Source organism: Carcharhinus amblyrhynchos, chromosome 2 (assembly GCF_965287045.1).
Source record: "Carcharhinus amblyrhynchos chromosome 2, sCarAmb.v2.hapA, whole genome shotgun sequence".
Taxonomy (NCBI): domain Eukaryota; kingdom Metazoa; phylum Chordata; class Chondrichthyes; order Carcharhiniformes; family Carcharhinidae; genus Carcharhinus; species Carcharhinus amblyrhynchos.
Genome location: NC_137325.1, coordinates 19,082,560 through 19,097,695, shown reverse-complemented (window position 1 = coordinate 19,097,695; position 15,136 = coordinate 19,082,560). Strand labels below are relative to the sequence as shown.

Here is a 15,136-nt window from a genome sequence, read left to right as displayed (position 1 = left end):
ATTTTGCTGTATAGTTTCATCTGCCTTTAATGTCTTTTTAATAAAGTAAAGGAAATTATAAGGACTCTTAGAAGTTTCACTGAAGCGTGCTTTGATCAGCAAAAGTCAGATGCTGGCAGATTCTTTATTCCACTGCATCTATTACTCTTTTGCGATTAGCATTACCATGCAGACTGATGCTAATAAATCTTTTCTTAACCTTCCTTTAACCCCAATACTACCCTCATGCTTAAAACCCTTTGATTAAATTTTCTTATTCATCTATCATTCCCATTACAGGGATGCTTGCGTTTGTACATTCCCTATCTTAAAGGGATTGTAGCAGTAGAGCTGTACCTCTGCAATCTCTCTGGTTTCAGCTGTAAGTGCTGGCAGTGATGTGACACAGCTGGAGTAGACTTCCCCGAACAAATATTTTCACTCTCCTATCTTCTCAGAGTTATCTTGCAAACCCTTTGGCAATAGATTGCTAAAACTGAGAGTTGTATCGTCTGTGGTCTACTATTTATGGTAGCGTGAATAGATAAACCTGCCAGCTGCCAGAATAGCAAACAACTCTTTTTTAGCTCAACTATTGGTTGCTATTTAGAACATAGAACAGTACAGGACCTTCGGCCCTCGATGTTCTGCTGAGCTTTGTCCAAAACCAAGATCAAGCTGTCCCACTCCCTATCATTCTGATGTACTCCATGTGCTATCCAATAACCGCTTGAAATTCCTAAAGTGTCTACCTCCACTATCGCAGCAGGCAGTCCATTCCACACCCCAGCCACTTTGGGTGAAGAATCTACCTCGGACATCCCTCCTATATCTCCCGCCACGAACCTTTACAGTTATGCCCCTAGAAACAGCGACATCCCCCTGAGGAAATAGCCTCTGAACATCTCTCCCACCACGAACCTTTACAGTTATGCCCCTAGAAACAGCGACATCCCCCCTGAGGAAATAGCCTCTGAACATCCACTCTATCCTCCTCCTTATAAACCTCTAAGTCGCCTCCCATCCTCCTCCGCTCTGAAGAGAAAACCCCAGCTCCCTCAGCCTTTCCTCATAAGACCTACCCTCCAAACCAGGCAGCATCCTGGTAAATCTCCTTTGCACTCTCTCAATGCTTCCACATCCTCCTTATAGCGAGGTGACCAGAACTGAACACAATATTCCAAATATGGTCTCACCAAGATCCTGTACAGTTGCAGCGTAACCCCAAACTTCCTGTTAATAAACGCTAACACATTATAGGCCTCCTTCACGGCTCTATCCTCTTGAATGGCCACCTTCAGAGATCTGTGGATGTGAACCCCAAGATCTCTGTTCCTCTGCATTCCTCAGAACGCTGCCATTGACCCTGTAATCTGCATTCAAATTTGTCCTATCAAAATGAATCACCTCACACTTATCAGGGTTAAACTCCATCTGCCACTCTGGCCCAGCTCTGCATCCTATCAATGTGAAAGCACACACTTTTTTTTAACCAAGATATTTTTCCTTCCTGTTGTTATTTCTAAAAGGCAGCCGCTGAAGCCTGTAACTCCCTGCTCAATATAGAATTAGATAAATATTACAAACCGGAAGCGGTCTGTTCAACTCAAGTAATCCATGTTGGTGTGTATCTGATCAGTGGTCCTAATCCTAAATGCCTGTTTCCAGATAATTCTGTGTTTTGTTTAATTGCCTAGTTGCCCCCTTTAATATTCGCATGGTTGCTGTTTCAATGAGTAACTCTGAAAATGGATTCCACACCCTTGTAGGCATCTGTGTTTAAAAGAAAAAGATACTCTTACTTTTTGACCCTCAAATCTCATACATCTCTTAAATCAGTGTCCTGCCAGCCTTGAATCACTGGAAATTGTTTTTGTCTATCCTGGTTTGCATTACAACAGCTGTACAAGAAAAAGGAGATGTTAAGAGCTTGCAAGGCAATCCAGGAAAAAAAATCATAAGGCTGTCCTGCAAGGTCAGGTATGCAAATAGAGTAGAGAGGTTTGGGTTTTGAAGCCCAGAAATGAGGTGCCTGAAACGCAATCTTTTAAAGAACTTTACAGTAGTAAATAGTATGCATAAGGAAAATCTAAAATATAAGCTTAAATAAAACTGGGAGTCGATGAGAAACACAGCTTCAAACTGGTAATATTTTTAAAATATTAGCTCTTCATGCAGAAAGAGATCAATACTTAGAAAGTACTGATAGATAAATAGAGATGAAAATCTTGTAATCACTGAAGTAATTGGATGCAGCAATATGGGAGAGTTAAAATGGGTCGAATAGCCTTCTTCTCTAATTACCCTGTGACCTGTTTTTGTAATGTTACTTTAAATGCACTCTAGCCTAACTGGCTGCTCAGTAATTATGTTGCTATGGCATCTGAAGGGTAAAAGCAGGATTAATCGTTTTGTAATTGGCCTTCATTTAGTCCTTATGGCCATGGTCTAATAGATTGTGAAATGTGCAGTACTTCAGATAATAGAAATGTCACCTTTCAGGTTTTGAGGATTTCATACTGCACGCAGTCTGCATCTGCTTTAGTTACAACTCCTATTGTTTATTTGCTAATCCGGTGCTCTGTGTATAGTGTACATTATACAATTTTACCAGTAATGAATAGCTTTATAAACCTTTGAAAAAGATTAACCATGCAAACTCTACCAAATGTATAACTTTTTGCACTGAATGCATCCAAAAGTAAATCATTGAATTCCTTGTTACTTTAAGTCTTTTTTTTATAACATTTTGCTGTTTGGAAACTTGAGTAGCAGTACCTGCTGTGGTAAGTAGATGCAGTCAGTACAAAACATCTCACCACCTTCAGTGGCATCATTGGAACACAACATATGGATATCCTTGGGAATTTATGAATTCAAAATATGATTCAAATTTAAAATCTGAGCACTAGATTAAAAATCCAAAAGAGGACAGCTCAGCCCTGCAGTACTTAAGTAGATAAATGATGATTAGAGACCAGAAATATTATCTTGTGGAGATGGAGGGCTTGGCTGAGAACTAAATGAGTACTTTGTATCTGTTTATATAGGAGAGGATGCTGTCAGCGTCACATTTATAGAGGAGGCAGTGGAAAAATCGGATCTGTTTAAAAATAGATCAAGAGGAAGTACTTAAAAGGTTGACAGTCCTCAAAGTCAAAGTCTCCCAATCTGGATAGGATGCATTGGAATTTATTGGAATTCTATGAGGATGTGACTCGTGCGGTAGACAGAGGGAACCGGTGGATGTGGTGTTTCTCGATTTTCAGAAGGCGTTTGATAAGGTGCCGCACAAAAGGTTGCTTCAGAAGGTTAGGGGGCATGGAGTTGGGGGTAAGGTGTTAGCGTGGATAGAGGATTGGATGTCTAATAGGCAGAGAGTTGGTATCAATGGGTGCTATTCTGATTGGCGGTTGGTAACTAGTGGAGTGCCGCAGGGATCAGTCATGGGGCCTCAGCTATTTACCATTTATATAGATGCTCTGGAGGAGGGGGCTGAGTGTAGGGTGTTGAAATTTGCTGATGACACAAAGATGAGTGGAAAAGCAAATTGTGCGGAGGGTGTGGAAAGTCTGCAGAGGGATCTAGATAGGCTGAGCGAGTGGGCGAGGACCTGGCAGATGGAGTACAATGTTAGCAAGTGTGAGGTTATCCACTTTGGCAGGAATAATAGTAGGAGGGATTACTATTTAAAGAGCGAAAAGCTGCAGCATACGACGGTGCAGAGGGACCTGGGGCCCTTGTGCATGAGTCACAAAAACCCAGTCAGCAGGTGATCAAGAAGGCGAATGGGCTGCTGGCCTTTATAGCGAGGGGGATAGAATATAAAAGCAGGGAGGTCTTGCTGCAGCTGTGCAGGGCACTGGTGAGGCCGCAGCTGGAGTACTGTGTGCAGTTTTGGTCACCACACTTGCGCAAGGATATTTTGGCCTTGGAGGGAGTGCAGAGGAGGTTCACTAGGGTGATACCGGAGATGAGGGGGTTGGACTATGAAGAGAGACTAAATAGACTGGGTCTGTACTCGTTGGAGTTTAGAAGGATGAGGGGGGATCTTATAGAGACGTATAAGATAATGAAGGGGGTGGATAGGGTAGAGGTAGAGAGATTCTTCCCGCTCAGAAAGGACAGCAGTACTGGGGGGCACAGCCTCACGATAAGGTGGGGGGCAGTTTAGATTGGAGTTGAGGAGGAACTTCTTCACTCAAAGGGTGGTGAATCTCTGGAATTCTCTGTCCATTGAAGTGTTGGAGGCTACCTCACTAAATATGTTTAAGTCACGTGTAGATAGGTTTTTGGTAAGCAAGGGAATTAAGGGTTATGGGGAGAAAGCAGGAAAGTGGAGCTGTGCCACTTCAGATCAGCCATGATCTTATTGAATGGCGGGGCAGGCTCGAAGGGCTGGATGGCCTACTCCTGCTCTTATTTCTTATGTTCTTATGTTCATTGCAGCTTGGAGAGAAGTAAAGATGGAAACTCTGGAGGCTCTGACTACAAGATTACAATCCTCCTTGCATAATGGGGATGATGCTAGAGAGGCTCAAAAATAAAAATGATAAACCCAACAATAACTACTTGCACCAGAATTGGAACTTTTTATGAGTTAAATAAAAGCCAGTGTGGATTTGTTCAATACAAATCATGTTTGACTAACTTGATTGAGAAAACCCATGGGATTAAAGCAATAGTGTCAGCATGGATTCTAAGAGAATAGAGATGAATCATTGCATGCTTTTTCCTTTCTAAAACAACAGTGACATCTGAGGATTTGGTATCTGAACCACTGCCCTTTTTGATATAAATCACTTAGACTTGGGCATACAGCGTGTAATTTCAAAGTTTTCAGATGAGCTGTGAAACTTGGCAGAAACAGATTAGTGCAGAGGATAGTAATTTTCCGAAGGACGTAGACTGATGAAATTGAAAAATGAAATTTAAAGCAGTGAAGTGATTAGTTATGACGGAGAGTGGTACAATTTTAAATGATGTGCAAGAACTGAGATATCTGGGCAGGGTGGAGAGGGGGTCTATGTCTTTAAATCATTGAAGGTGGCAAGAGAAGGCTGTTGAAGAGGCGTATAGAATCCTTGGGAAATGAAAAGAGCAAAGAGATTGTGTTGAACCTTTTTTATAAAGCACTGGCTAGGTCCCAATTGGAGTGTTGTGTTCCATTCTGGACACCATATTTCTGTTAGGATGCCAGGGTGATGTGGAGATACGAGAATGATGCTAGAGATGTGGGACTCCAGCTCTGTGTTGACCCCAGGAAAGTTCTCAGTGCAGAGAAGGTTGAAGAGAATTATTTGACAAGATGTTTAAAATGATGAAGGGTTTTGATAGAGCAAATGAGGAGAAAGTGTTTCTAATGGTGGAAGGTGGTAACTGGAGGACACAATTTAAGGTACTTGGCAAAAGAACTAGGGGTGACATGAGGAAGTAAAAATCATGATCTGGAATGTACTACCTCTGGAAAGCAAGATGGAAACTTGTAACTTGCAAAGAGGAATTGGATGAAAGAGCAGAAATGTTGAGGCCCATGGGTAAAGTGGCAGTTATTGCTTAACTTTTTCAAAGAGTAGGCCCGATTGGCCAAATGTCTCCTATGCCAAATGATTACTCATCTACTGGGCTCCCATTCCATGCATTGAGTTTCAAAACTTTAGAAACAGTTCCTCTACAAAATTGCTGATACTTCAATGCTCCACAATGAAAGTAGCAATTTGGGAACTGCTTTCTTTCGATTGTTTTACTGCTGAAGACCTGACCCATTGATATTTGAGTGGAAGAGCCCAGTCTTTTAAACAAGTCTGTAGATTTTGTTTTTGTAGCACAACTATGCATTTCTGAACCACCCAATCTGGCATTCAAATTGAATATATATAATTTAAACGTGTGTTGCTAGGGTGGGGTGCTTGTAGCTTGCCCTGTTAGACTAGTTTATGCATTTTTGGGTTTTAAAAACTTATTCCCACAAAGTTTTGGAAGTGTGAACCAATAACAGTAGCGAGGCCAATAGGGCATCTTGGACCCAAAAGACAGTGTGCTGGAAAATCTCAGCAGGTCTGGCAGCATCTGTAAGGAGAGAACATAAGAACATAAGAAATAGGAGCAGGAGTAGGCCATCTAGCCCTTCGAGCCTGCCCCGCCATTCAATAAGATCATGGCTGATCTGTCGTGGCTCAGTTCCACTTTCCCGCCCTCTCCCCATAACCCTTAATCCCCTCTCTTATCAAGAACCCATCAACCCGCGTCTTAAAAATATTTAGCGAGGCAGCCTCCACCACTTCAACGGGCAGAGAATTCCAGAGATTCACCACCCTTTGAGTGAAGAAGTTCCTCCTCAACTCCGTTCTAAACCGCCTCCCCCTTATCTTGAGGCTGTGCCCCCTAGTCCTACTGTCTTTTTTGAGCGGGAAGAGTCTCTCCACCTCTATCCTATCCATCCCATTCATCATCTTATACGTCTCAATGAGATCTCCCCTCATTCTTCTAAACTCTAACGAGTACAAGCCTAGTTTATTCAGCCTCTCCTCATAGCTCAATCCCCTCAACTCCGGTATCAGCCTAGTAAACCTCCTCTGCACTCCCTCCAGGGCCAAAATATCCTTGCGCAGGTGCGGCGCCCAAAACTGCACACAGTACTCCAGCTGCGGCCTCACCAATGCCCTATACAGCTGCAAAAAAGAGCTGATGTTTCCAGTCCAGATGACCCTTTGCCAATTCTTTTATCCAGGGCATTTTGGACTTAGGGAAATGCTACTTGTTCCATTATTCACCAAACTAGTGAGATTTAAAGATTAAAAATTATCCAGAGAATCAGTTGAGCAGGAGGGCAAATTAAAGTGCATGAATTCAATGTCATAAGAACATAAGAAATAGGAGCAGGAGTAGGCCATCTGGCCCTTCGAGCCTGCCCCGCCATTCAATAAGATCATGGCTGATCTGTCGTGGCTCAGTTCCACATTCCCACCCTCTCCCCATAACCCTTAATCCCCTCGCTTATCAAAAACCCATCAACCCGCGTCTTAAAAATATTTAGCGAGGCAGCCTCCACCACTTCAACGGGCAGAGAATTCCAGAGATTCACCACCCTTTGAGTGAAGAAGTTCCTCCTCAACTCTGTTCTAAACCGCTCCCCCCCCCCTCCCTTTTATCTTGAGGCTGTGCCCCCTAGTCCTACTGTCCTTTCTGAGCGGGAAGAGTCTCTCCACCTCTATCCTATCCATCCCATTCATCATCTTATACGTCTCAATGAGATCTCCCCTCATTCTTCTAAACTCTAACGAGTACAAGCCTAGTTTATTCAGCCTCTCCTCATAGCTCAACCCCCTCAACTCCAGCATCAGCCTAGTAAACCTCCTCTGCACTCCCTCCAAGGCCAAAATATCCTTGTGTAAGTGCGGCGACCAAAACTGCACACAGTACTCCAGCTGCGGCCTCACCAATGCCCTATACAGCTGCAGCAAGACCTCCCTACTTTTATATTCAATCCCCCTCGCTATGAAGGCCAGCATCCCATTAGCCTTCCTGACCACCTGCTGCACCTGCAGGCTGGGTTTTTGCGACTCATGCACAAGGACCCCGAGGTCCCTCTGCACCGTCGCCTGCTGCAGTTTTTCGCCACATAAGTAATCCTTCCTACCATTCTTCCTACCAAAGTGGACCACCTCGCACTTGCCAACATTAAATTCCATTTGCCATTTCCTGGCCCATTCGCCCAGCCTATCTAGATCCTTCTGCAGACTCTCCACACCCTCCGTGCAATTTGCCGTTCCACCAATCTTGGTGTCATCAGCAAATTTCGACACTATACACTCGGTTCCCTCCTCCAGATCATCTATATAAATGGTAAATAGCTGTGAATAGTGGGGGTTAATGGGTGCTATTCAGATTGGCGGTTGGTGACTAGTGGAGTGCCCCAGGGGTCGGTGCTGGGGCCTCAGCTATTTACCATTTATATAGATGTCAAAATGTACAAAATGAGATTGAAAGATTGCAGTAAGACAGAAAAGAAAAGGGTAGCACAGGGGTAAGCATTGCTGCCTCACAGCATCAGGGACTCCAGGTTTGATTCTGACCTTGGGTGTGTGTGGAGTTTGAACGTTCTCCCCAGGTGTGTGTGGGTTTCTTCTGGGTGCTCCGGTTTCCTCCCACACCAAAGATGTGTAGGTTAGGTGAATTGGTCTTGGTAACTGTATGGGTTAGGGGCTTAGGCCTGGGCAAGATGCTCTTTCAGAGAGTTGGTGCAGACTTGATGGACCAAATGGTCTCTTTCTGCACTATATAGGAATTTTGTGGAAAAGAAACAGAAAAGAAAGAAGTCTACATTTCAACATTTTCAAAACTCAGTTCACTTTATAACCAGAAAGAATGAAACTCTGCACTTAAAATTGATCTTTCTAGGCAAGAGATGAGTGACAATCATTAACAATTTCTGTTATTAAAGATTATTTGTATGATTAGACTTTCTGAGTTTTAATAGGCAGTCAATGTGCAAATACAGCAATTTTCAATTAGCGAAAGAATGTTTCCATGAAGATAACAGCCAAGTAGTTTTCCAGCAACTTGTAATTTGCATGTCACAAATGTCTCTTCCTCTCTACAAGCTGCTGGCCAGTTTGCCTGTTAGTAACAGGATGCATCATGAGCGTGCCTTTACATTTGCAAGTTTAGTTTTTAAATCTGGCCTCTATTATGAGCTATGGACTTTGGATAAGTGATTTTCTATGGACTGTGCTTAACTGTCAAGACAGTGTTATTGTCTCAACTTCACAGTTCAAAACATTATTTTAATATTTAATATGACACCAGAATTGTGGTAACTTGGTAAAAGCAGTGCTCACAACTAGACCAGCTTAGGTTTACCCAGGAAATTGAACCAGATTCTGACTTGCTAAAATAAACGTGTGTTTGACTTGCTGATTAAAGGTTTCTTTGTGGACTTGTTTGTTAACATTTTTGTCAAAATGGCACCCTAAGTTTCTTCTTTCCCTGTAGGTAGCCCTCCTCACCTGAGTGTCGGAGAACAAGGAGACCTAGTGCAAGACTTCCGGGAATTTCTTCAATCTCCGAGTAATACAGCTGCAGGCAGCCTAAACAGGAATAGTGAAAACTCCTAGTACATGTACTGTGCCAAAAGTAGGCCATTGTGTCAAACAAAAGAACGGATTCTTCTTCACTTTTACATACGGACCTGAGAACATGAGAAAGAGATTTTCCAACAGCTTTTAAATGCAAGCTGGACAATTTCTAACTTGAAATGTGCTGCAACTCAAAGGAAGTCTCCGGTTCTCATTTCAGTACACATTGAATGAACAGAAGTGATTGGATCATGTAACATATATTGTCCATTCTGTACATAACCACAAGTGTTTGTTATGTGAATTGAGAAATTTTCACTTGGTTTTGTCAGGTAGGTGTGCTATAGCAGTTTTTGAAAAGTGTACAGTTTTTAAAAGTAGTTTTGTACATAGGATTTCTTGGTTTTAATCTTTTTCATCAGTGTCAATGGTATGCATTTTCAGGCATCCCTTCACCCTTTCAAAAACTTGGTGATGTTTCTTGGGAAATGGCAGTTAAAAATGTGTGCACAGTAGACTCATTTCCTCCTTCTCCAGTCTTGACAACCCCTAAGACAGCTGCGAGTAGGTCCAACAAACTTCAGAAAGGTAATACAGTAGCAACAGGGGCTGGAAACACTCAGCGGGTCAGGCAGCAGCAGTGGGGTGGGAGGGAAGGGGGGCAGGGAAACAGTTAATGTTTTGGGTTGAGTGACCTTTCATCAGAACTCGGGTATAATTAGAAGGGTTCAAATTCCTCTTTAATACACTACAGGACTGTGATATCAGGATTTATGCATAGCTTAGAGAGGTAAATGAGATGGCGACCACCAGCTTGGTTTGCTAATTTAACATTAAGCTGAATGACAGCTTTGTGTGGCAGTTTGTTTCAGCATATGTATTTGCTATGATTTCAGAAAGTATACCAAGACTTGCAGTCAGGAAGCACCTGATTGTGTCTGTTAAAATTGTGTGGGGTGGGGTTGGGTAGCAGATTTTACACTTGCCCTTTATAACGTGTTCTGTAAGCTCCCATTGCAGCATGGTTTCTGTGTTGGTATTGCTAACCTCCAATTGACAGTGTTTGTGATGTGCCGCTTAATTTTTGGCATTTGCCAACCTAACCATTTGAGGAATTAGCCTGACTTTTTTGTGTGTGGATATTTACACCACTACTTGGGATATTGGACCAACAATTATTAGAGCATAACTCCGATAAAGAAATTCGTCCAGTTTTCTGTTGTCACTTTAAATGGAGGGAAATGGGATGGCTGTAGTGCAGGAGCTCGTATGATCCACTCTATTTGCTGCACCCTAGCAATTCGTAGCCTTAGGAATATCTCCTGTATTCTTCAGAGCTCGGCAGTCTCTGACACAACTTTTGGTTTCACTAGAATATTGATGTCCTGCGGTTTAACAAATTCACTGTTACGCTAGATTTACTTGTCATGGTATTGGGTGGTACTTAGGGTTTATGGCGATTCAACTTAAATGACACGGTGTTGTCAATACATTATTGTGGACTAAGCCAACTCATTTCTTCTCTTTGCTCCCAATGCCAGTAATTCATCCTTGCATTATTTACTCCCAATACTTCCTTCAATACAGCCTAAGGTTAGGTGCACAGAAATGTGACTCTTCTAAGTTTTACAGCTCATGAATAAAAATGTTACATGTCCACCATCACACTTGCAACGTTGAAATAATGTGCTTACAAGAAATTGTTTCTACTTAATAAATATTCTAAATCAGAATTTGTTGCAGAAAAAAATCCAAGCCTTTATAACATGCATATTATGAATTTTAATAATTTTTATTGGATGGAGCATTATTGCTAAACATGAAACCACTTATTAAAATGAAGAGAGTCATGTGCTGAAACATTGAATTCTATAAACATTTAGTTAACTGAACTTGGCGATGACCAAAATAGTTTGTTTCTTTGACTTCTAGAAATTTTAATTCAATACATTTGTGATCCCTCAGATACTGAAACAGTTAATGTCCATTTGCAGCAAAACGTGGACAATATCCAGGCCTGGGCTGACAAGTGGCAAAACATTCCTAGCACTTATGTGGCATGAACAACCATCTCCCCATGATCTACAGTAGCATTTACACTGCTTCTGCCATTATCAACATCCTGTGGTATGGTTGCCAGAAACTGAACCGGACCTGCTATTTAAATAACGTGACTAGGTGCCTAGGTCAGAAGATAGGAATCGTGCAGCAAGTAACTCACCTCCTACCCTCCCAAAGCATATTCACCATCTGCAAGGCACAAATCAGGAATGTGATGGAATACTCATCACTTGCAGATCCTACAGCACTCAAAGCTGGAGACCATCCAAGATGAAGCAGCCTGCTTGATGGGCATCCCCCCCAACCAGCATGTTAAACATTCTTCCCCCTCCGCCACTCATGAACAGTGGCAGCAGTGTGTGTTGTATACTAGATTCACTGCTGCAACTCACCAAGGCGCCTTCAACTGCAACCTCTACCACTTAGAAGGACAGCAGCAGCAGATGCATGAGAATACAATCACTTGCAAGCTTCCCTCCCAGCAACAACCACCCTAGCTTGAAACTAGATTGCTGTTTATGGTCACTGGAATTCCTTTCCTAACAGCACTATAGGTGTAATGAGATTCTACAAACTGCAGCAGTTCAAGGTGGCTCACCATCACCTCACCAACGACAACAAATGTTGGCCTAGCCATAACACCCTCATCCTGTGAGCGAATAAAAAAAATTAGTCATTTTTGACATTGTTTCATACTAATCAAGCAATCTGAATACAATTTTTTTTAAAGTTACTCAAGCTGTAATTTATCTCTGGTATCTGACAGCAGTTAAGTTGCTTTAGTAAATTTTCAACTCCACCAAGTAAGCTTTAGAAATAAAGCTGTTCTAAAACTGCGACTGTAGACATTGCTTAAAACCCAGTTGCTATTTACAGCCGTTTTTCTGCTAGTTCTGATGACACATATTCCTAATGTCAGAATTGTAACAAATTTTCTTTAGTTATGTAGACTTTTAATCAGAACCAGTTTACCATTACTTTAGACCTAGGATTTTATGTTTCTTTTGGATATCCCTTCTCTCATTGCTGCTTTATTGGAATTTTTGAAGTATTTTGTCTTAGCAGAGCTACTGACTGGGCCTTGTTATGCTACCACCTGTATAAATTGCGGTGGCTCAGTGGTAGCACTATTTTAAGTCAGAATAGTGTGTGTCCCAGCCCAACTCTAAGTCTTAAGCACATTAACTAGGCTGATATTTCATTATGGTACCAGGGGAGCGTTGCACACTTGGGGGTATTAGGCAGAATTTTCCCAAAGTGGTTCTTAATTGTCATAAGTGTGAAAATGGGAGTCCCCCATGGCAGTCTTTTAGGTGAACTCAGCACTTCAACATCTAGCACTTTCGTCAGTTCTGATAGCTGGGAGGTTTGTGCTGGATGTTGGTGGGGACGAGGGGACAGAGTCTAAATACCCTAGGAAAGAGCCAACTTATAATTCCTACAGTGCAGAAGGAGGCCATTTGGCCCATCAGGCCTGCATTGACCATGGTCCCATCCAGGCCATATCCCTGTGACTCCATGTATTTACCCCATACTAAGGGGCAGTTTAACATGGCCAATCCACCTAACCCGCACATCGTTGGAGTGTGGGAGGAAACCAGAGCATCCGGAGGAAACCCATACAGATACACAGTCACCCGAAGGCATAATCAAACCTGGATCCCTGGAGCTGTGAGGCAGCACTGCTAACCACTGTGCTGCCCCAACTTCAGAGTGTTTGGGCCCCACTGCGCAGAGCACCCTGATATACCAGTGAACCATGAGACATCCTCATCACTTTAATTCTTGGGGCAAAACTGTTAAGGGCAGTGGTTTGCTGGAAATCACATGACAGCCAAGCTTTAAGTTTTGGACCTGTTGTTTTTGAACTCACTATTTTGGAAAATAAGCTGAGAAAGAAATGTGTGCTAACTCACTCACTCCCTGTCTGGCCTGAAATTCCATGGGTGGTTATCAGTCTGCAGCCGGAGAATCCTCATCGAAGTGTAACTTGTCGATATGTGGAAACCTGAAAAGCTCAAATGAAAAGAATTAATACAGTTTTATACTATTCTCCACACCAAAGCTTTGGGGTAGCACAGTAGTTAGCACTGTTGCCTCAGTGCCAGGGACTGGGTTCGATTCCCAGCTTGGGTCACTGTGCGGAGTCTGCACGTTCTCCCTGCATCTGCGTGGGTTTCCTCTGGGTGCTCCAGTTTCCTCCCACAGCCCAAAGACGTGCTGGTTCAGCGAATTGGCTATGCTAAATTCTCAGTCAGTGTACCTGAATAGGCGCCAGAGTGTGGTGACTGGGGGATTTTCACAGGAACTTCATTGCAGTGTTAATGTAAGCCTACTTGGGACTAATAAATTTTAAATTTTAACTTTGTTGGTGTGAACCTCCAGACATTTACTGGGACCAGCCACTGGCCTTCACACAAGGAGCTCCAGAGCAACAACACTGAAACCCTGTGAACTTTATCCTTTATAGAATCCCTACAGAGCTGAAGGAAGCCATTTGGCTCAAAAAGTCTGTACCAACTCTCCCAAAGAACATCACGCCCACTTCCCCACTTTATTCCTGAACTCAGTACATTTATCATGGCTAATTCACTTAACCTACACATCTTTGGATGCTAAGGGGCAATTTAGCATGGTCAAAGCACCTGTACTGCACATCTTTAGACTGAGAGAGAAAACCAGAGCACCTGGAGGAAACCCACACAGACAGGGGGAAATTGTGCAAACTCCACACAGTCACCCAAGGCTGGAAGCAAACCTGAGTTTCTGGCACTGTGAGGCAACAGTGCTAACTAACATGCAACTGTGCCTATCCTCCAGACCCTACAATATATATTAGGAAGTGCAAGAGTTCCAACACTGACCCCTGGAGAACTCCATAATAAACCTTCCTCCTGTCTGAAAATCATCCAATGACCTATTTCCTGTCACTCAATCAATTTTGCATCCCTGTTGCTATTGTCTGCATAATGACTTTGCTTATAAGGCTTGTGTGGCGCTTCACAAAATGCCTTCTCAAAGTCCAGGTACATCATTTCAACAAAATTAACCTAATCAACCTTCTCTGTTACCTCATCAGAAAACTTGAGCAAGACAGTTAAACACAATTTTCCCATGACAAATCTATGCCAGCTTTCCATAATTAATCTGCATTTACCCAATTTTGTCCCTATTTATCATTTCAAGAAGCTTCTCCTAGTTAAACTAGCTGGCCTGCAATTGCTGGGCTTGTCTTTACATCCTTTATTAAACAAGGGTTTGCACCATTGCACTGTTGGAGGTATCAGGCTGAACTTTCCCAAAGTAGTTCTTAAAAGTCATAACAACGTGAAAATGAGAATCCTTCATGCTGGTCTTTTGGGTGAACTTGGCACTTCAACCTCCAGCACTCTTGTCTGTTTTTCTGACAGCTGAGAGGTTTGTGCTGGGAGTTGGGGGGGGGATGGGGGTGCAGAGCCTAAATACACTAGGGAAGTGCCAACTTAGCATCCTTAGAATTCTTACACTGTAGAAGGAGGCCATTTGGCCCATTGAGCCTGCATTGACCACAATCCCATCTAGGCCATATCCCCGTAACCCCACGTATTTAATTTAGCTAGTTCCCCTCATACTAAGGGGGACTTAACTGCTGTTAAATGCCAGAGATAAATTACAGCTTAAGTAACTTGTTTTAAAAATTGTATTCGCATTGCTTGACTTAGTATGAACAATGTCAAAAATGACAATTTTTTTTATCTGTTTGCAGGATGAGGGTGTTATGGCTCGGCTATCTGTTCACAGGATGAGGGTGTTATGGCTAGGCTAGTATTTGGATGGATGGCATGGTGGCGCAGTGGTTAGCACTGCTGCCTCACAGTGCCAGCAGATCCAGGTTTAATTCCAGCCTCGGGCCACTGTCTATGTGGAGTTTGCACTTCCTCATCGTGTCTGCATGGGTTTCCTCTAGGTGCTCCGGTTTCCTCCCACAGTCCAAAGATGTGCAGGTTAAATAGTTTGGCCATGCTAAATTGATCCTAGTA

General features: G+C 42.8%; 1 protein-coding gene across 8 annotated transcripts in view; it reads left to right on the top strand.

The window, feature by feature from the left end:
• The window catches only part of brd9 (bromodomain containing 9), a 61,734-nt gene extending 50,827 nt beyond the window's left edge, over positions 1 to 10,907 (top strand). For all 8 annotated transcript variants that reach the window (XM_080203135.1, XM_080203125.1, XM_080203115.1 and 5 more), the window contains one exon: positions 8,974 to 10,907. In XM_080203135.1, coding sequence (XP_080059261.1) covers positions 8,974 to 9,095 — 122 coding nt within the window. In that variant the 3' untranslated portion in view covers positions 9,096 to 10,907. The remainder of the gene's footprint in view (positions 1 to 8,973) is intronic.
• The last annotated feature ends 4,229 nt before the right edge of the window (positions 10,908 to 15,136 follow it).